The 22778-nt window shown below is 40.8% G+C and overlaps 1 protein-coding gene across 1 annotated transcript in view; it reads left to right on the top strand.

Moving 5' to 3' along the window:
- The window catches only part of DTHD1 (death domain containing 1), a 41997-nt gene that overhangs the window by 5158 nt on the left and 14061 nt on the right, over positions 1-22778 (top strand). The window contains exons 2-8 of the mRNA XM_077816172.1: positions 1587-2418; positions 2918-3248; positions 4049-4228; positions 6368-6612; positions 10010-10174; positions 12310-12599; positions 14502-14746. Of these exons, the coding sequence (XP_077672298.1) occupies positions 1587-2418; positions 2918-3248; positions 4049-4228; positions 6368-6612; positions 10010-10174; positions 12310-12599; positions 14502-14746 (2288 nt within the window). The remainder of the gene's footprint in view (positions 1-1586; positions 2419-2917; positions 3249-4048; positions 4229-6367; positions 6613-10009; positions 10175-12309; positions 12600-14501; positions 14747-22778) is intronic.

The following is a 22778-nucleotide window of genomic DNA, read 5'->3' as shown; positions in this document are numbered from 1 at the left end:
ATTCCCAGCAAGCCAGACTGCCTAAACAGACCAGCACCAATGCTTTATTTTCTCTCTAGAGGCTATGAACAGCATAATTGCCCTCAGTTACAAGTTACCATACAGCTCTCTGTAAGTAAGCACATTCATTCTAAAGGTGAAAGAATTATAGAGAACATATTCAAAACAATAAAAGAACCTACAAACCTGCTTTAAAAGGTCACCCCAACTCCAACCTCGATCTCTGGTAGGTGTCAGTCCTTCAACACCTGCAACTGGGTTTTCTTTGTGGTTACAAGTTCATAACTATTTCAGCTTCAGAATGAGTACAGCTATGAATAGTTCAGTCTTTCTTTTACACAGCTTGGGCCTTTCTGGCTTCATGTATGAGGTGATCAGCAGACAACGGCCCACTCCTCAGGGCATAATTTCAAAAGGCTGGGTTTTGGTTTGTTGGGTTTTTTGGCATAACTGGAGGTAGGGGATTTGCATTTAACTTCCATTAGGTATTCCCCAGTAAAACCACTTAACACTTTTTGTTCCATAAATCCATTCTTGTCTGGCACATTGTTGAGTATAGTCCTTTGAACCCCCAAGTCTCACATCTTTCACTTCTCCCTCTTTCAGAAGTTACATAAACAATTAATGTAATACAAAGGACCTCAAAGATTCTTAAACTTAATTCAGTAAGGTCTCCCAAGGATATGGCAAGAAATTGCCATACCTGTCACACAGTTGTTATAGAAACAACAACTAATTCCTGTGTTTCCGCACAGGAGTGTTCTCAGCTTTCATTAGAAGAAATCTCCACCATGTCTAGGGTTTGATCCGACAAGGCACTTAACTTTAACCATGTGGGAAGTCTCTGTCACTACTCAGATACTTAATTGCTTTGCTGGATCAGGGTCAGAGTGGTCAGCGCCTTGCAGAATGAGGCCTTCTGGACAGAAAAATAATTAAGATTGAATATTGGACTGCTCCTGAGCTAATTACAGCTATTATGCAGCAGTTTTCTGATTTGAATTGGTTGTCTTCAAGAATTTAGCTACTGTCTGATCATTAAACTAGTATTAATTAGAAGTTCTGGGAGGGCTGAGACTATAGTTTTATAAGTCAGTATCCAGTTCTTCATCAACTAAGTCACTCAAATTCACTTTGCTTTTGAAATAAATATTTTATTGTGTATTAAATAAAAAATGAAAGAAAAGAAACAGAATATATTATCCAATATGCATATACATAAGCCATTTGCATAGCTGTGCAGAGTTCTTTGTGTATGTATTAGGTAATATAGTGATAGCCATGTCGGTCCCAGAATATTAAAGAGACAAGGTGGGTGAGGTAATATCTTTTATTGGACTAACTTCTGTTGGTGAGAGAGATAGAAGCTTTTGAGCCACACAGAGCTCTTTTTCCGATCTCAGAGTATCTTTTTTAGACCTAAGAAGATCCCTGTGGGGCTCAAAAGCTTGTCTCTCTCACCAACAGAAGTTGATTCAGTAAAATGTATTACTTTACCCGTGTTGTCTCTCGTGTGTGTATTGACTTTTTTTTGCATACTATCACTAATATTTCAGTGACACTCAATTAATTACATTTTTTTCTAGAGATCATCGCTCTTGTGGGTTGTCTTCGGAAAATAAATGAACTCTTTCTGGATACAGTTACACATCTTCAAGAGGCAAAAAACAAATTTTATGATATTAGATGCAGACATGATGATAAATCTCAATCCCAGATTGTTCAAGATGTTTCCAATGAAATAGTTGTGTGCGAAAGAGAAAAGACACATTCTGGGAAAGTATCTGCTGGTGTACGTCAGCGACTCCAGGTAACTTCTCCCATGAATGAAAGGAAAAGTCCGAACATTCACCAAGTCCAGTCAAGTGAAAACAAAACAGTGGAAAAAGAAACTGCTATATCAGTAAGTGAAAAAAATCCTGATCAAGAACAGGCAGTAAGCAGAGACCTCCCAAAGCTAATGGAAAATGAAGATCACAAGCTCCTACAGAAGTCACATACAGAGCAAAAAGATTGCAACAGAAAGGATGAAAGTCATGGAGCAAGGCCTTATAATAAGAAATGCCCAAACAGAGCTTTTCAAGAAGTTCCCGGGAGCAATGGAGATGATATAATTGTATCTGGAAAGTCCGAAGATATCTGTGATAGATCTGTAATCAATCTTTCTGATCAAGAACAGGCAGTAAGTGAAGAACCTCCAACTCAGATGGAATATGAAGATCACAAACCAACAGAGAATTCATGTGAAGAAGAAAAAGATGACGAGAAAAAGGAGGAAATTTATGAGATTAATGGGAACAACACAAACAATGCAATTGAGTCTGCAAGGTCGGAGAATATATGCAATACACCTGCTATGAATCTTTCAACAAATGATTCAGAAGAAGTGGAAAGATCAAGTCCCTGGATTAACAAAGAGTAAGTATGAAAAAGTTGACTATTTGTAAACACACATCTGCGTGCACTCCAGCCATTGGACGTGCATAAAGGGCAGTTCACCCTTTAGTATGGACACTAAATAAAAATGTAACTCTGCACTGAAGATTTTAATGTAGCTTCCTGAAATCTTGAGCACATAAAAGGTCAGATTCGAAACTTATTGAAATCAGTAGAAAGATTTCATTGATTGATGTCAATGAGCTTTGGATCAGGTCCCAAAATTAGGCAGCTTTCCTATAATTTGTAACATACATTTTTAATCAGTGTTACTGATATTTTTCTAGGTCCTATGCACTTGTTAGTTAATGCAAGGTATTACTGATGAGTTCCCTGTGCTTTATAAAAACTGAAAAGATAGGTGGATAATTTGGATATATTTATTATTTAAATATATTAAATGCATATATAAATTGGTTTATTGCTTACATAATATAGGACAAAAAAAGCCCAGAGAATAATATTGTGTATTTTTCTGCAGATTTCTAGCAGAAGTGAGTGGTAATATTGAACCTGAAGTTGCCTGTTATATTACAGCACCTTCCATCACTCTTGAAAATTTAGTATGCAGGATCATCAATGACATGAGTTCCTTGGTGGTGGAAGATTCTGAGGCGCTGGTCAGCAATGTCATCAGTGTTGCGTGCTTAGACCAGGGGAAACTAATCCCCTTTCCTATCAACATTGCAATCCCATTCACTGCACGCTACAGAGGAAATTATCGAGACATCATGGTGAAGGTGACCAATATGAACTTTCAATCAAGTTACTTAACTCCCATTTCCTTTGATGGGTACCAGGGAAACCAGAAGGTTGGTGAATTCTTATTTGAGTATTATGACAGGGTCTATTGTGGCTGAACAGTTAAGGTTGAGTTAAATTTTGCAATTAAAGAAGTGATTAATAAGCCATGCTTTCCATCATGAATTTCATATGTTGCCAAGGTTACCTAAATACGAAGACCCACATTTTCTAAGGTGACCATTAGTTTTGGGTGCCTCAAGTTTCAGGTGCTAATTCACGCCCCCAGAACAACCCCCAAGATAGGGAGGCATAAAGGTGACCTAAAGCTGCCTATCCTCCCTTCCTCCCACAGGTGGCTCAGAGTATAATTTGGTTCAGTGTGGATCTAACCTGATTTTTTTTTAGACTAAATTGTATTTCTCTCTCCAAGATTCCCCATGATTGATTTGATACAAAACTCCCCAATTAACATCTTCTCTTCAGAAACATTAATTGGAGAAGTACTTTGCCCCAGAATACAGATGACTCTACAGTTTTGTTTTGTTTTAAATGTGAGCATGCGTGTGAAGTTGACAATTCTTTGGTAAATGAAACAGAGGAGAGATTATTTTGCATTTAACCTAAAGAACAGTAACACTTATATCTGCATACACCCACCCTCCCACTGACTAAACATAGGATGAAAACTTGTTAATAACACTGAGCCTTATTCACCACTGAAAGTTACTGGAGTAACACAGTAGAGAACCAGGCTGTCAAAATGGTAATAACATTTAAGTTATTTTCATTTTGCTTCTCAGAATACAGTTAGTTCATCCACCGGAAATGATAATCTACTAACAATTGTAGCATCCTTTTTCTCCCAAAGGGGACGTTTGCAGAGGTGAAAATTTGCCAGCTTGGTATTTTTTCTGTGGTTTCATGCTTAAAAAAAGAAACATTCACCATTCCAAAGAAAGGGCTCTCACAAAAGCTAAGCATGGATTCTAGAATCTCTTTCTACTACCCTCCAGAAACGTTCAGTTCTCCAGTGACCATGCAGTTAAAGGTAAGTGTGAAATATTAATATTTTTCTTCGCATCATGTCCATGTCACATGAGTAGTTCCAAAGAGAAACCCATCATAATGATGAAGGCCTCCAAACAGTGTTATTACTGTGGTTCCACTGCATAGACAGCTAGGTGGATATGGAGTGGACATTAAGAGGGACTCTGCAACCTTTATGCATAACAGACCTGGGCTTCATGTCAAATCCTTTTTAAAACCCAGGTGCCCTGATTAGCCTGCCTTAATTGATTCTAGCAGCTTCTTGATTGGCTGCAGGTGTTCTAATCAGCCTGTCTTAATTGTCTCCAGAAGGTTCCTGATTGTTCTGGAACCTTCCCTGTTACCTTACCCAGGGAAAAGGGACCTACTTAGCCTGGGGCTAATATATCTGCCTTCTATTACTCTCCTATAGCCATCTATCCTGACCCTGTCACAGCAGATATAAATGAAGCAGTAGCTATTTGTATGCTTGCTATGTTCTGGGAAACAAGACTATTTCCAACAATATTAATAATTATAATTAAAAAATCTACACAGTACATGAAGTCTTTGGGTCAGGCAGTGGTGTATTCTGTAGGCAAACTTTCTCCACTCTGATCCATTCCCTTTGAGCTAATCTGGAACTGCAAAAGAGTCATTGTCTCCCTATAAGTCAGTGGTCCTCAAATTGTGGGGCATGCTCACCTGGGGGGTGCAGAGGAATATTTTTTGCAGGACAGGTCATCTGGTGGAGCTCTGGCCAGCCCTCAGGGGGCAGGTTGAAAGCTGCCTAGTCCTGCCTTGCCCCCAGACCAGTTTCGACCCCACCTGCAGCTCCATGATGTCCCCAGACGCAGCTCCACTCTCACCCCTGTTCCAACCCCAGCCCAGTTCTGATCCCAGCTGCAGTTCCACTCTCCCCGCTGCTCCACTCTCAGCCCCAGCCCTAGCTCCAGCCCCACTTCACCCTTTGCTCTTCCAACGTCCCAGCTCTGATCCCAGCTCCAGGCCTGGCCCAGCTCTACTCCGCCCCCCTGCTCTGCTCGCAGCCACAGTTCTACTCCATCTCCTGCTCCACTCCAGCCCAGCTCCAACCTCAGTCGCAACTCCACCCCCAGCCCAGCTCTGCCCTCATTCGCTCTCTGCCCCAAAGCCAGCTCTGCCTCTAGCCCCAGTTCTGCCCCCAGCTGTGCAGTAATAGAGGGGGGTTGCAGACAGATTCCATTACTGGTAAGAGGGGGCATGACAGGAAAAGTTTGGGCACCGCTGCTATAAGTCCGATGCTGGGAATACCTCATTGTGTGGATGTCCCCAGCAGGCATAGAGCCAATAAAACCTGTTCCTATTCCTTCCTCCTTAGAGTCACAAGCACAGAGGGTGTTCCTAGAGTTGGGAGGTCAGGAATGGCTGGACTATGATATGCTTCAGCTATTCCTAGATAATATATTGATCCTAGGGGATTATAACCAGCTGGTCCAAAGTTAGAGAACTGGAAGGCTGTTGTACGAGGGACCGAGAATCTGGGAGAGAAAACTGGCTACCTTATAGCTTCCCTGATCTAGTGCATCCAGAAAATCTGACCCTATTTTTGCAAATATGTGTAAATAATTACTTTTACTAATAATGATATGAATACTCTTGTCCTCACCTCCATCCTTTCTCAAGCAAAACTTCCAGTGTAGCCAGTGAGAGTTTACTCTAAGAACCTCAAGATTTGACCTAGCTGTAATATGTAAATAAAAACAACAAGTTAAATCAGAGCATGAATTTAAAATCCTTGGCAAGCAGAATGTGTATTAAAAGAGTCATAAAAAAGAATATAAGAGTACAGACAAAAAGGTAGTGTATAAATTCTACCTTTTAAAACAATCACACACACTAACAGGAGTCCAAATTATTTAATTAACAATGGCAGCAGTTTCTGATGACACTGTTACAAAGCACGTGGTTGTGCATATGGAAAAATGATTGGGAAAGGAAGAATCTTAGAGCTCATCAACAGAGTTAAAGAAAAAAATCTAGACGGTCTCAATTAAAAAATGGGAAGAGATTTTGTGAAATGCAACTCTCCTCCAGTTCCTGAAGTTAAACTAAAATGATTTTTAAAAAAGCAACATTTAAGTACTTGTACATTAATTATTCTGTTACTTGCTATACATAGGTCCAGCCAATTGAGCCATCACTGGTTTCCATATTAAAGGCAAAATATGACATGTACCATGGAGTAGTGTCTACTAGCCCACTGGTTCATATCCAGCATCCTTCATCCCAGCCATTTAACAAGTCAGTCAGTGTTATTCTACCCTGTCCTCCAAATCCAGAAAAAAAGAGATCGGGAGATGCAACAGAACATGGAACAGCATCTAGTGCCACTGTAACCAGGGTTACAACTGCATATCATCTTTGGTAAGTGAGAACTTCTACCCTCAAATCCAGCAAGATCAAGGCATCAATGGAATTGCAAATAGCCCTGACCAAACTAGTTTTATATTAAAATATATTCTTCACCTTAAAGTGTTCTGAAGGTGTCCTCTTCAAAAAATATAATTGGCCAGATTTTCAACTGATGTAAAACAACATAGCTCCATTGACTTCAATGAAACCACCCTGACCTACACCAGCTGGGGATATCACCCAGGGTTTTTAACAGAAGATCGGGAAAAATTGAGACATATGTAGTAAAGAAGAATTTTGCTGTTTTCATTTTATTTAACTCCAGATTTTGCCAGCTTGACTCACACTGAGTAGTATTTTATTCCATGAGTAGTCCAGAATACAACTCAGTGTTAGTCAGGGTGCAGCTACAATCATGTCCAGGATTCACCCTTCATTGCTGTAGATGGCTGAGTTTATTTCCTAGCAGAACAAACCAAAAAACCCACTCACTCTAAGTTCTGTTTCCTACTCAATGCTTCTTCATGGCCATTAATGACATCAAGTACAATGTGAAACAAATAGTTCAAAGCACAGAAGGATCAAGGACAACAACCTTATAATGGGCAGATGGCCAGCCTGGTCTCTGGGTTCTACTCTAAAAGGTCAGAAGGTTATATGGGTCAAGAGTTCCAAAACCTAGTGATTTTTTGAGTGCCTTAATTTCACGGTGCCCAGCACTGCTCAGCTTTATGGGTGCCAGGTTTATATAATTTTTGGTGGTGCCCAGAATGGATCCAAACAGAGCTGTCCCGTCCATAGAACAGACTGGGACAACCACCCCGGCCCCCGTGATTTGGGGGCCCCACACTTCAGGGGGACATGAGGTCCAGAGTGGCCTGGAGGATTAGTGGGGGGCCTGGTGCTGGCAGCAGTAAGCGACGCAACCTGGCCCAAGCCTGCTCTGCCCAGCCCCCGGCGTTGCTTGGGGGATGGGGTGGAAGCCAGAAAGAGGTGCAGTGGGGGCTTGGGGGAAAAGGGTGGAATGGGGAGGGGGTGGAGCAGGGCCATGCTGGCGCTGGGTCATGTCGCTTGCTGCTGCCAGCACCAGGCTCCCCGCTAGCCCTTCAGGCCACCCTGGACCCAGCATCCTGCTGAAGCGCAGAGCCCCCCAAAGTGCGCTAAGCCCAAACATTGGTGGAGCCGGGCCCATGTTCCTAAATATTGGTGGAGTATAGGCACCACAGGCCCATATAACTCGCCGCCTATGCTCAGCTTGATCAGAGGGTGGATGTACAGCACCAAGTTCTTTCTGAAAATCAGCCCCTCCCCCTTAGAAAATAGAGACAGCTGTAATCACTAGTCACTTTTGGTAATCTTGGTGACAATTCCTAATAGTAGTTCTTAACTGGCAGGTTAATGAAGTGCTCCTGACAACGAAACCCACTTGTCTGCTTCCCTAGGTGAAAGCCTGGATAAAACCCTGTAGTAGGAACAGAGGTAGTGGGATTTCTTTTTAGGGGCCAGTTGGAGCAGGTTGATGTCAGCCTAGAAATGTTGCTCCTCTAAATCCCAAAGAGATGGTTTAACCAATCCTACTGATCCTTTGAAAATTATAATATATATTCTATCATGTAAAATCAAATAGGCTGCCGCACAAGCAGGGGTTTAGGTGGTAAAGGGAATAACTGTTCCAATTTTTCACTTCTGGAAACCTCCTTAGATCACTTTTTAAAAAGGATTAAGTCTCATTCTAATCCCTTGTAGACCCTCATCCTCATCATAGATGCACCCTGTGATTTGGCAAGGTTGGTCATCACTGCTTATAGAAAGTTCTAAACTGATATCCTGTACCACGGGTGTTCGATAGTGCACAAATGCTTGCATCTCACCTGCCCACACTTAGCAATGCTGTCAGCCTGGAGCTGTGTAAAGTACATGACTTGAACTTCAGATGTACCTGAATTTATGCTAGGTTCTAATTTGAAGTGTGCCTGTAACATGGATTCTGTTCCTTGAAGACCCAGGATACTTCATTACTTCAGTTAGTACAAATATACCTGTAATGCAGAGGAGAAAGAGGGTATAATGCAGAGGAGAAAGAGTATAAAACAGGGGTCAAACTAAAATGTCTCAAAACACAATTTAATGTGGCTGAATAACTTGATTCAATGGCCTAAGAATAGTGAGCCACATAGTTTTAAGCTTTTCTGCTCCTATACATTACATAGTGTTCAAGGCCTGGATTAACACAAAATAAAACAACAAACTGCAACTTATTTTCACGTATTCCTAGTACTTTGAACCATTTTATATTTAACCAATAAATGTCTTAGAACTCTTTAAAGCATAATCTTATACCACATACATGTAATGTAGAGCAGAAAGAGACTCAGGATCTATACAAAACAGGGCTCAAACTAAAACAAAACGTCTGAAGGACACAGGTATGGGGAGGAGGGAGGGGAAGGGAGGTAGTTTGTCCAAAAAGCTCAACCACTGAACATACATGTTCATGAAATACTGTGCAGCGTCCATATAATCTTGATGCAAACTCTTTTGCTTCCTTTGGATATCTGCAGAATTTCTCAGGCCATTTTTTAGAGTATATTTAGGCTTTCTTCAGAACACCTGATTTCCCACAGCACTAGTTGAAGACCACAGGACGTGAAGGAGCTCAGCTTTTTTGAAAATTGGGCCCTTAAAATTCAAACTTTGTTTATAGGGATAGGCTGGGTGGAGGAAGTCACATTGTGTTTTTTTTGTAACCCTGATTGAGTCTGTCTCATGTGATCAGACTGTTCACTCCAGTTCAGCAGAAACTATTTTAATTTTGTTCTTCCTTGATAGGTGGCCTTTCTGCTGAGGTCTCTGATCTAGCTGAAGAAGTCAGAAATAAACCATGTCTCCTAGCTGCTGTGTTTCTCTGGCTCCGATAGACAGCATCTTAGTGTGTAATTGTCTGTAATTTCCCCAGTTGTTGTTAACTGTCTTATTATGAGTTTATATTTTGGTTCACGTAACAAGTATAACTAGTTTTGGAAGGCTAGTTTTATTTTCCCCAAGATCAGACTTTTGGTTTTACACAGGGCTAACGTGTATTTCCACTTCTGGTGAATCAGTGTAAATCAGATGACCTTGTCAAAAGCAAACCTTGATATAAGTTTTGCTCAATATTAGACTAGAGGTTAACTACATTCATTTGGACATGAACCTTTCCAAACTACAGAGCTTGAGTATACCCGCAAACCAGTCCATACATGCCATTTTCTAGATGCAGTTTTTCAGTAAGAGACAAGCCATCCCAGATGGTCTGCAGCTAGGCAGATTAAAAAGAAGGGAAAAGACACTGCTACAACACAAGTATTTAATATCCACAGAACTTTATTTTAACCTTTGTAATGATTTCTCCTGTCTTGTGGTTGTCCAGGGCAATGAGTGCCTCTGTGAGAAAACATGGAGAGAATCTTGGTGAATCCTTGAAAGTATTGGGTTACAGAAGCAAAGAAGAGGAGTGGGTTGTGCTTGATGATGTTATTGTGCGGAATGCACGAAACGGACTTGTATCATTTGAAGTAGATGAGTATTTAGAAAGGTAACATATAAATAATTTCATTCAATTATTTAGGTAAAAGATTCATATCCAAAGAAATTAATGAATGGGAACTTACTAGAGTTGAGAAATCATTCACTAAGAATTATTTTACTTGCCAAAGTTTGGCTCTTCCAGTCTGTAAATGTTTCATGAGATACGGATGACTATCTTAGATTTGTATGTTATGAATAATTATGCCAAAAATTATTTTGGTAAATAATTTTTCATCTGCATATTGTGCACAAACATAACACAGAATGCACTTGACATCTGAAATTTAAGTTATAGTAATTAATTTTGATTGGACAGTATTTCTGCTCCCTGGCTGGATGAGCATAACTGTCAGTTTTAAGATTTCAGGTTGACATATATTCTCCAGTATTCACTTAAAATTCTCTGTTTATGTAAAGATTCTGCCAACAAATTTTGTATGATAGATCATGCCTGGAAACCAAAACAACCTGAGTCTAACCACAGTTGACTCAAATGCATTTAAACCTTTGAAAATCAATTTGTGATTTGTTTTCCCCAGAATTTATGCACATGATTTCATACATATTGGGTTTAGTGCTGCTATGTTTATGCAGGATAAATCCCTATTGATGTCTATGGGACTTCTGCAAAAATAAGGACTGTGTTCTCAAAACCATGAACATTAGAATAAAGACCTTATTGTGTTGAACTGGGAAGTATTTGGGAGTTTGGTGAAAGTATGTACATGTGCAGCAATTACCTCTCTCATTCACTGTAGTTTATTACTGTATCATTTTGAAAGCAAAATAGAGGATATTTTGATATGCCCTAACACTGAACACCTAACACTCAAGTTTCATACAAGTAGCAACAAGTTGTGTATCTTACTCATGTCAAATATCCAGATTTACATCTGAGTCTGTGGTTAGAGAGGCTTATCGTATCTTGCATTATTGTTCCATCCAGCTAAATATTCTAAATGGCTCTAGAAGTGAAAAGCTCTGTAAACACATCAGGAAGAAACATGGAAAAAAACCAGTTCCCTACATATTGAATCATAAATATACTGCTATTAAAATATGTAAAAAAATTGCCTCAGTTTCATCATATCTTAAAAATATAAAATGAAACGAATATATAAATTCATGTTGTTTTAAATACTTATTTAAAATCTTTAATTTAGTATGATATAAAGGTCTGAAATGAGACGGCTTTTGTATTTATTCTCTGTAATGTACATACTATACTTTGCAATTACAATATAGTTGATCAAATATGAGAATATATATTTCAGCTGAAGATCCTACATACTATATATTAGTCATCATTTCTATACATTTTTGATACACATTAATTCTACTTCCCTCAAAACCAGTTACCCTCTTATTCCAATTACAATATTTTGATTCATCAGCTGGGTTTTGAGTCTTCATGAGAACTGAAATAACATAGGGATTAACATACTTGAACTGATCACTGAGAATTTATTCTAATATTCTGTGTAACAGCAGTCAGTGCCACTGGTGGATGTTTCAGATGGAGGTATAACCTTCCCATTACAACCAAGATCATTTAGTTATTCAATAGCGTATTGTAAGACAGCAAGAAAATTCTTTCCTGCCCCCAAGTTGTGGTTATCTTATGCCCTGAAGCATGAGTTATTCATATACATATCTAGCCTTTCATATTTTGTTTTAACTCAATAATGTCCTCTGGCAACAAGATCCAAAAGGTACACAGCACAAAAGATGTTTTGTTTCCCTTTCAAATTTACTACTAAATGGCCCAGTTGGAATCAATGGGATTTTTGTTGAAAGTCAGTGGGACTTAAGATAAGTGCCAAACTCACAATTGAAAATTTTACCTATGGCCTTTAGTGGGAGAAAAATGAGGTACAACAGGAGAATGTTTCAGTAAAGCTTTCAATCCTGAACAGCTTGACTTTTGGCCTGATGTCATATTCCAGAAAACTAATCTGAGCATTTGTTTCCTACCTTGAGGAGGAAAAATGTTATAGAATGGTCATCAGTTACCTGAACCACTATATTATCTTGCTTGATAAGTTGCAAAAGGTAAATAAAACGATTTATAATTCAATAAAGAATTAAGTGTCACCTCAGGGACTACTTATTTTCTTCTCTCTTCTTTTCTTCTTAATGCAGCTTTATTGTCATCCGCCTCTCATTTGCCATGGACAATACACATCTAGTTCTATTTATGCAGGCTCTGGAGGAAGCCATTCGCAGCACCATGGCTAATGTCGTACTATATCGGAAAAAAGAAAACCCTCATAAAATAGTTGTTTTACTGGTTCTGTCCAAAGAACTGAACTGGGAGCTGCAAAACCTGCGTGAGGAGGGATACTTTGGTCCTCCAGAACCAACGCAACAGTTTCAACTAAGAGAAGGAGAGCAGATTCATTTTAGATTTAGTGGCAACATATTTGCCTCAGGTAAACTGGCCATTTCTTGTACATAAATACAACCTATCAAGTGAACAAATCTCATATAATATAGAACTTTGTCTTGCTTCCACCTGTTGCAAATAGTGAGCTTGCATTTAGGTAATTCTTTGAAACGGCACACTTCACTGTTGTCATTCAGTCCTTATTTTTTGTAAACTTGTAATTCGATAGGCAACCACTCCACTCTGATTACATGAAAAGAAGTTCATATGGTGAAATCCTAGCCCACTTGACATTAATTGGTATTTTGTCAATTACTTCAATAGAGTCAATATTTTACCCATAGCCCTCCCTTTTCTACTAATCTTCTTTTATGGTCATTTTAAGAACATCTCATTGGGGTTAAATGGATTTTGAATAAAAAAGGACAGATTCTGTTCATTTACATCAGTGTAAATCTGGAGTAACTCAATTGACTTTAAGGGATAGTGGCATCTAGGGCATATTAATGTTGTTGCTGGTGGCCCTCTGAATTAATTCATGTTATGATAGCCTATTGTTTAGAAATTTCACAAGTGCTCACAGTTGGTCTAACTGCTGTCATTCACTATTGCCATGGTAAAAACTATTCACTACACTAAGCACTTTTGAAAAGCCTACCCAAAATATTTATGCTCTTCTTTGCCAGGTTTTAAAATTAATTATGAGGGTGTAGCTTACCACCTTCAGAGGTCACATTGTACACATTACATAAATTCTTCCCGGGGAAACCCATCCAAAGAAAATCAGTGTGAAAAAATAGTATTAGCTTTGCAAGTATATTGCATAGTTATACAAAATATGTGAAGAAAATGTTACGGTTGCAGAGTTAAGTACTCAAAAAACAGGGAAATGCAAAACTTATGGATGTACATGCAACTCTTCCCCCTTTCTGTAGTCATTATAATACAAGGTTTACTTACATGACAATACACATCTCAAATAGTCATGTTATCAGTTGGGTTAAAGTCCCTTAAACTGATGAGTATAGCAGCCTCCCTTCATTCAGGTTAAATATAAGAAACAATAGCAGTCTCAAAGAGGGGCATCCAAGGCTACTCAAAAATTTGAGCTATGTAGGTGGAGAACTCTGCTGGCTATTGTTTGGGCAAGAATAGGTCTGAGAGAGCCAGAAGCAGGAGAGTGACATAGAAGGAGCAGAGAGAGTCAAACATAGCCTGAACAAGCAGCTGGTAAGACAACCCTGGAAAAAGCATACCGAGAAAACATCTGGGGGGGGGGGGCGGGGGTGGAGTGGTAAGGGAGGGATGGAGGGAGTGCAGGCTGAAGGAGTTTGCACCAGTGTGCAAGGAGAGTGTCTCCTGTTTTTTGGTTTCTCCTGTGTTCAGGGATACAGGACTTTGTCCATTCTTTGTAAATAAACAAGATTGCATCAAAGGTACCTGATTCCATCATCAATTTTCCCTCCCAACTGGAACATCCTCAAGGGTCCTGAAGTTTGACCAGCTGCTCACCTCAAAAAGTGTAACATTTAACAAAACAGTACACATTGTTTCCTAGAGCCTTAGATACAATATTTTCTTCTGCTCGTACTAATTTCATTGTCAACATGGACTTTCATTTCTTGTCTCTCCATGGTTTGTATTTCATTAATTTTATCATCTCCATGTGCATTGCTTTTCAAGCAGCAACACATCTCTCCTTAGAGGCACTTCGAGGCAGCTAACTGCAAAGATAATGTAACCGTTAATTTAAGTGGCCAGGAAAGTGTAGCTGTTGCTCTGTGTTTCATACTTAGGTCCCAGGCCTGAATACAATTTGTTTTGTATGATTTTATTTGTATAAGTCCTATTGACTTATCTTGCTCCGCAAAAGATTTTGTGTTTATATACCGGAGAATCAGACATTAAAACTCAGTCTAAGAAATACATGTTTTTATAATGAATACAGATGATGGGAAGAATTTTGGAAAAGCCTACAGGCTTACTTTTCATTCACAAAGAAAGCCCAGACTGGAGCTCCAACTCCAAGAAGTGGATGAATTTGGTAACTACAGCTCACCTCATTACAAGGGAACTGCAGTATTTTACAAAATGAGCAGAGAAACAATAGCCAAGAAGTGGGATCAACCCCTTCTGCCTGATGACTATCAGGACCAGTCACCTTTATGCAAGTTAGCACTAACCTTACCAAAGGTAAGTTCCACAACTCCTTACTATTTGAAGTCTCTCTCTTCCAGACATTTTTGTGAGATTGATATATCCTTTATCAGTAAGGATCCTAATTTGCTTTACAATCTACAGTCAGACACAGAAATAACCCATCTATAAAATGTCACTACTGGGGGCGGGGGTGAAACATAGTAGCTTTTTCACCTTGCACAGCTCCACTGGGTATTAATTTAGGACTGGAAATAAAGAATCTCATTCATTGTGGGGAGAATTCCCCAGCTGAAGTTTATCCAGGACACTGCAATTCGCCCCCTGCTCTCCAAAACATACCATGGAATGGCTACAAGTGGTCAGTATCGGAAGTTATTATTAAATATATGGGGGCTAGACCATGCCTTTAAGGCAGAGACCAGTGTTTGGGAAGGTGCAGAGCCACAATTTCACAGGGAGCTCAGGGAAGAATTTAGACTATCCATTTTCCTTAAGTATCCATAGATATATGGTTATCTTTGAACCTGAATACTCCATCCCCTTGCATGCCCGGTAAGTCTCTGTAACTTTGTCATGTGCGTTATTGGCTTGTCTCCATCTCTAAGACATGCATAAGATTTTCAACAATCTTCTCTCACTTTGACCATTGTAATGTCACTGGTTGCCTCCTCAAGACCCAGATCTCCAGATAAAGAAATGCCAATTGACCTCCAATACCAATTGTGTCACCTTCAGCCTCAAACATCTCTACTCCATCTCCCAATTTATTACAGAACTCTTCTGTTTGTTTTTAAAATCCTCCCCAGATTTGCTGCAAGACCTTGTGAACCATGTTGTAAACTGCCATAGCTCCATCAAAGTCAAGGCCAATTTACATCAACTGTCAATGTCTCCATTTCCCATTGTATTCCTCCCACGTTTATAGCACTAGTCTCCCACCATTGTCCCTTTACGTAGTTTCACCACTATTGCTATGAGTCCCTTTTCTGCAGATCTGAAACAGCCTTCCTTGATGTTGTTTCTCCATTACCATACTCTTTATTTCTCTCTCCCTCTCCTATTTTTTGCTATCTAAAGGTTGAAACTGAATGAAGTTGTGTATATTTTTGCACCAGGATATGTTTTATTTAAGTGAAATATAATTCAAAATTCTGTTATAAAAGACAATATATTCCTTTTCCTTTTTTATTTATTTATTTTAATTTTTCAGCAGAAAGTTAGCCTTCCTTCAGAAGTGATCTACAACAGTTATATGTGGCCCTTCCCTGGAGAGTCAAAGGGGATACTTAAAGACAATCTATTTATTTGGACCCAGGCTTCACTTTGTTTCCTTCCCTCCTCCCACCCCAGTTCTGTGGTTTATTCCATCTTCTTTCATCTTGGTGCATAAGAATCATGTTATGTATGACATTGGATGGTACTTGAAACAAATCACATTTGCAGCTATCAAGTGCTTCAGCTTTGCTTTGGTACTTAATCACCTGCCAAGACCTTTTATTGCTTTCTGTATTCTATTGCAAAGAACATGAGCCCTTATATGTCCTGATGGGACATTCTATCAATTTGCAGTAATTACATGTGCCCCTGCTCCCCCCGCCCCATTTAAATGTACGGTCATCTTTGCTATCAATACAACCTTCCAATCCCAGTGTGGTGAGGAAGTTAAGGCTGAACTGATACCAATGGTTATGAAAGAAGCAAGCACAGGAACACTGGTAATTTGGTAGTTGCTCTCTAGTGACTGGAAAACTTCTATTATTGGAGAGACCCCCCCCCAAAACACATCCCTGGAAGTAAATTTTGTGGGTTCAATATTTAAAAATGAGCCCGCTCAATCTGAATAATTTCAGTAGAGGGGCCTGAATTGAGGTATAGAAAAACAGTCTGCTTCGAGTGGTTTCCTTACACGCCATTCTTAGATGCCATCATGGGGAATTCTGGCTGAAGCAGCAAACAATTTCTCCTCGAGTTCCCAGATAAACACATGCAGTAGCAGAACGTCTGCCATCCTCAGAAAAGGTGCAGCATGCGTTCCCCCTTCCTGCTTGGCCAGCAGAGCTAGCTTGTGTGGGGAGTGGAGCCATCTCCCTTTTAGGGTGCTCGCAGCACAAGTCATTTAACAGGTACCGTATTCACTAGCCTCACTGTGGCTTGCCTTTTGCAAATGGGCACAAGTGATGGGAAAGTCTGCACAGGGCCAGCCACCATATGGCTCAAAGTGTCCTAATTCTATACCTGCCTCTTCAGAATTCAAAGTATGTAATCAGGCTGCTTTAAATAACTCTGAAATTGCAGTATGCGCATTTATTCTACAGATTAGAATGGAATAGACCAGGAATAAGTCTGGGCCTTCCTTGCTTATTTGTAAGCATTGATGAAATGTCAGAGTTGTAGTTCTTCTGTGGATCTAGAATAAGTTAACCTTTTTTCTGCTATGCAGTTTCTATATTGAATATAGCAATTTCAAAATTCCCTTGAGCAAGATAGGCCTTATTACTCTCAAAATGTGTTTCTTGATAGGAATTATATAACAGACATATGTAATACATAACTTCAGGGGATCAGTGCAAGCCTTGGGTTTCCAAAGAAACTTCCTCTAGTTTGTAGTGATGAGTTTACTTAGGAGAGACTGAAAGGGATCAGATTCTGCCCTGAATGAAAATATATAAAAAAAAAAAAGTAATTTCTTAGAAATGCTCAAATATGGCAAGATTTGCACTTCACTTCCCCCCTAAAAAATGAAATGCTTCTCTACAAAAGACTGAGTAGAATAAATAGCATCATAATCAGATCTCTCTCTCTTGCAAATATTTTTTGTGTACAGAACCAACATCTGTTTAGAAACAGTTGGCAAGAATTGCCATTTTAAATTGCCTTCTGTCCTTCTTTTTAACCTTAGCAAGAAAAAGGACAAATACTGGAAGTACTTTAGTTAATTCAACTTCGGTCTCTTAAAAGACATTGGTTGACATCAGGGGTCAGCGACCTTTCAGAAGTGGTGTGCCGAGTAATTTAAGGTTTTGCATGCCAGTAATACATTTTAATGTTGTTAGAAGGTCTCTTTCTATAAGTCTAGAATATATAACTCAACTATTGTTTTTTTTTAATTTTTAAAAATGTTTAAGAAGTTTCATTTAAAATTAAATTAAAATGCAGAGCCCCTCGGACCAGTGGCCAGGACCCGGGCAGTGTGAGTGCCACTGAAAATCAGCTCGTGTGTCGCCTTTGGCACACGTGCCATAGGTTGCCTACCCCTGGTTTACGTGCAAAAGGGCAATGGGAATGTCATATGCATTTTAGTGGTGATGAAACCCTCATGAATACAGGGTTAGACTTTGGCCATGTCTACACTACAAACTGTGGTTGATGCAAGTTACAGCGTCATTAAGCCACCGCAATTAGCATATCACGCTTGCATGGGCATACTTGTCTCCTTACGTCAGCACTCCACATCCACACAAAGAGTGCTTATATCGATGCACAGAGCAGTTTACCATGGATAGGTATCCCAGTGTGCAACTTGCCAGTGTCCAGCATATAGTCTTTTAGGAAGTTTTGGCAATGCATGGTGGGGTTGAAACAAATCATGCAGGGGTGCCTGGAACCAAGGTGTCAACTTCTCAGTGTTTAACAGTCTCCGTCTCATAATTGTCAAAACTTTTTCAAAATTCCAAAAACCTGTATGGCCCTCCTCACTATCCACCATCTTTGACAGAAGCATGGAGCCTGCACGGCTCTCCACTATTGTCATAAGCATTGCAAGCACAGGATCCATGATCCTCCTCTATTCGCTGAGCTGCAAGAATGAATCAGCAGGGAACATGATGATTTCTTGGAGAACCAATTCAAGGTCACTGATGGCCTTCACAGTGCAGCTGCATATGATGGAGTGCCATTTCTGGGCCTGAGAAACAAGCACTGACTGGTGTGATTGCACCGTAATGCAGGCTTGGGATGATGAGCAATGGCTGCAGAACTTCCAGCTGCAAAAGGCCACATGCCTGGATCTGTGTGCCACGCTCACCCCAACCCTCCAGTGTACGGACACCAGAATGAGAGCTTCACTAATAGTGGATCAATGGTGGTGATTGCACTATGGAAACTTGTAATGCCCAGTTACCCACTGACTGATAGTAATCAGTTTGGAGTTGGAAAAAACACTGTGGGGCTCTTGTCATGAAAGTATGCAGGGCCGTTAAATCAACTCTGCTAGGCAGGACTGACTCTCAGCAACATGCAGGAGATTCATAGATTCATAGATATTTAGGTCAGAAGGGACCATTATGATCATCTAGTCTGACCTCCTGCACAACGCAGGCCACAGAATTTCACCCACCACTCCTGCAAAAAACCTCACACCTATATCTGTGCTATTAAAGACCTCAAATCGTAGTTTAAAGACTTCAAGAAGCAGAGAATCCTCCAGCAAGTGACCTGTGCCCCATGCTACAGAGGAAGGCGAAAAACCTTGGATGGATACTGGATGGATTTTCAACAAACTGTAGTGGAGTGACAGATGGCACGCATATCCCTATATTTTGGCACCAGACCACCTTGCTACAGAGTACATCAACAGAAAGGGCTACTTTTCTATGGTTATGCAAACATTGGTGGATCACCCTGATGTTGGTGATGCATCCCTGGTGAAGTGGTCACAGAAAGTGCATGACACTTGTATCTTTAAGAACACAAAAAGCTACAAGCAGGGACTTCCCCACCCCCCCTCCAACTACCAGATGATTATTAGCAAATGTTGAAATGTCACTCAATAGTGATTTTGGGAGACCCAGTCTACCTCTTGCTCTCCTGACTCATGAAGTTGTACACAGGCCACCTTGAAAGCAGCAAGAAAAGATTCAGCTACAAACTTAGGAGGTGCAGAATGAGAGTTGAATGTGCTTTTGGTAGATTGAAAGGCTGCTGGCATCGTTTACTCATAAGATTTGATCCGTGTGAGAAAAATAGCCCAATGGTTATAGATACCTGCTGTGTGCTGCATAATATGTGTGAAGCAAAGGGGGAAAGTGGCTATCTGCTAAGTTTGAACAGCCAGACACAAAAGATATGAGAAGAATTCAATGCAGAACTATGCAGCTTAGGGAAGCATTGAAGGAGCTCTTACTTTAACAGTGAACCACAATAGTGTGTTGTGCACTGTACTGTATCTGGCCTGGCTGTTTGGGAGCCTGTTAGGAATTGTGTGGTGCTTGATTTATGGTTATTACAGTGTGTTTGTCACTGATCCCATGAGATGTGTCACACTGTACAGCAACAAGTGGGTGCCTTCAGAATTGGTAGGCACTCTGCAACATATGTTGTGAACTAATAAAGATTAATTATGTTCCAAATAATAGAATTTTATTCGGTAATAAGCTTAGTGAAACAATCCAGAGTGGCATGCAGGGTGGTGGTAGGGTCTCCACCAAGTCTGACATACATCTTTATAAAAGTGGCAGGTCTGCAGCTTGGCACTGCATTGACAAAAGGCCTCCTTGGCTTTCTGGCATGCATGCCTCAGTTCCTTCACTTACACACAGCACTGCTACTGGTCCCTGTCATATCCCTTCTTCTGCATCCCCCAGGAGATCTGCTTATAGATGTCAGCATTATTATGGCTGGTCCAGAGCTGTGCTTGCTCAGTCTCTTCTCCCCAAAGGCACAAAAGATCCAATATCTCCTGTCTACTCCAAGCTGGGGCATGTAGCCAACACGGAGGGTTGGGAAATTACATGAAACAATGGAGAGTTGTTAGGTGTGCTCACCAAGCTGTGCACTTAGGAAAAGGCACTTAAAAAATGTGCGGGGCTTTAAATGGGAGGGGGCCTTCCAGTCTATGTAATCCCTGGGCAGAGGAGTTTACAATAGAGACCAGAGCAATCAGTGTTGGGTATTGTGGGACAGCTGCTGGAGGACTGTTACGGTCAACATAGTTAACAGTGTGTACACTTGTGCTGCGTCAACCTCAGTACATCGATCATCAGTGCTACTCAGGGTTAGTAGGTTGCCATAACTGCGTACTTACATTGGTGGGAAACAAATGTAAGCGTAGACACATGCACAAGTAGGTCAACACAAGGCAGCTTACATTGATCTAACTTTGTAGTGTAAACCAGGCCTTTGTCCTTTCTTTTTGGCTGGTCAATGTGAGTGGTTTATGAGTTTATGTTCCATATGGGGAATTCCACTGCTATGAACTGTAGACATTTGGGATTCATAGTCCCAAGCATGGGGGAAGTATAATCCAAAGAGTTTTTGTCCTCCTTTACTGGCTTGTCAATGTGAAGTTTGAGGCTGCTGCTATTTCCAGCTAATAGGTTTAGTTCAAGCAGTACAGGACTTATATTTTGATTGTTGGATTCTGGATTCAGTCCCTGCTAACACCCCATCCAAGAGTCTGCTACAAAGAGATATGAGCCAAAGAAAGAAACACTCTTGCAATAGTTTGTGCAATGCTGAATTTGAGTAAGCACCAGTTCCACTTCCACTTTGTTTTGACTGAAAGTCAGAATCTGGCTTACAATGAAAGCCAATCATTTTTGTATTTTTTATCAATTTGTGTCATAATTCTTTGATCTTTATATGTGATTTGGGATAGCATAGCAAAGCTAGGATGATTTGTTATTTTATAGCACCAAAAATTCTGCTAGGCATTTAACAAAATACATTAAAAAAAAAGATTCAGCCCCTGCCCAGAAGAGCTTACAGGGAAGTCAGTGGGCACAGGTCGAGAGTGCACAGTTTGACTCATGCCATTGGAAGTGAGGGCGACAGAGTCAAAAACAGAATGGCATAGCAAAGGACAAGGGTTCCATGAGTCTGATAATATGGATTATTCAGTTTAATATTCTAGTAGCTAAAAGGAAGATTTTGATTAGCTAAGGTGCTTTATAACCTGATCTACAATTACTAACATGGCAAAAAGGTCTGTAGGCCAAGTTGTTATAAAACGTTCATCCTAATTTTTAAGCTCAGTGGTGTGATCCACAAATTTTAATTATATAGAGGTCCTTCCCATTGATTTTGGCTTCTAAAGAACAAAAGCATCTTAATAAAACAAGTAAAACTAGACAAGCAAGGATAGGTATGCATATAAGTCAGGGGTGGGCAAACTACAGCCCGCCAGCTGTTTTAATGCGGCCCTCGAGCTCCCACTGGGGAGCAGGGTCTGGGGCTTGCCCTGCTCTGGCACTCCAGCTGAGGAGTAGGGTTGGGGGCCACTCTGCACAGCTCCTGGAAGCAGTGGCATGTCCCCCCTCCAGCTCCTACACCTAGGGGCAGCAAGGGGGTTCTGCTCCGCCCACTGCCCCCGCCCTAGGTGCTGCCCCCACCAGTTCCCATTAGCCAGGAACCACGGCTAACGGGAGCTGCAGGGGCGGTGCCTGCGGAAGGGGCAGCACACAAAAGAGCCGCCTGGCTGCACCTCCATGTAGGAGCCGGAGTGGCGACATGCCACTGCTTCCAGGAGCTGCTTGAGGAAAGCCCTGCCTGGAGCCTGCACCCCTGAGCCACCCCCCCGCCCCCAACCTCCTGCCCCAGCCCTGATTCCCCTCCTGCCCTCCAAACCCCTTGGTCCCAGCCCAGAGCATGCTCCTACACCCCAAACCCCTCACCCGCAGCCCCAACCCAGAGCTCTCACCTCCCATCCCCACCCAGCCCCCTCATTTCTGGCCCCACTCCAGAGTCCTCACTTCCTCCTGCACCCCAACCCCAATTGTGTGAGCATTCATGGCCCGCCATACAATTTCATATGCTTACAAATGCACTTACAATAGCAATGTTGATAACTTACTGCAGGCAATTTCAAATTCCATGTGATGTTAATACACAGTGTTTGATGTACTTAATGAAGCAGTTACAATACCCTTATCACATTAGTGTGCAGAGAATAAAATTATGTCATTTCATCAGGAAATTTAATCAGTTACTTCCCCCCATGCACAATTAACTTCCTGCCTATATTACACACTTGCCATATTACAGTAAGTATATAATACACTTCTCCAGCATTGTTTCTTCAGAATATGTAACCCACTTCTGTTTATCAGATACACTGAAGCCACATTGT

The sequence above is a fragment of the Eretmochelys imbricata genome, chromosome 4 (genome assembly GCF_965152235.1).
Source record: "Eretmochelys imbricata isolate rEreImb1 chromosome 4, rEreImb1.hap1, whole genome shotgun sequence".
Lineage (NCBI taxonomy): Eukaryota > Metazoa > Chordata > Testudines > Cheloniidae > Eretmochelys > Eretmochelys imbricata.
This window is presented reverse-complemented; position numbering and strand designations above follow the sequence as displayed.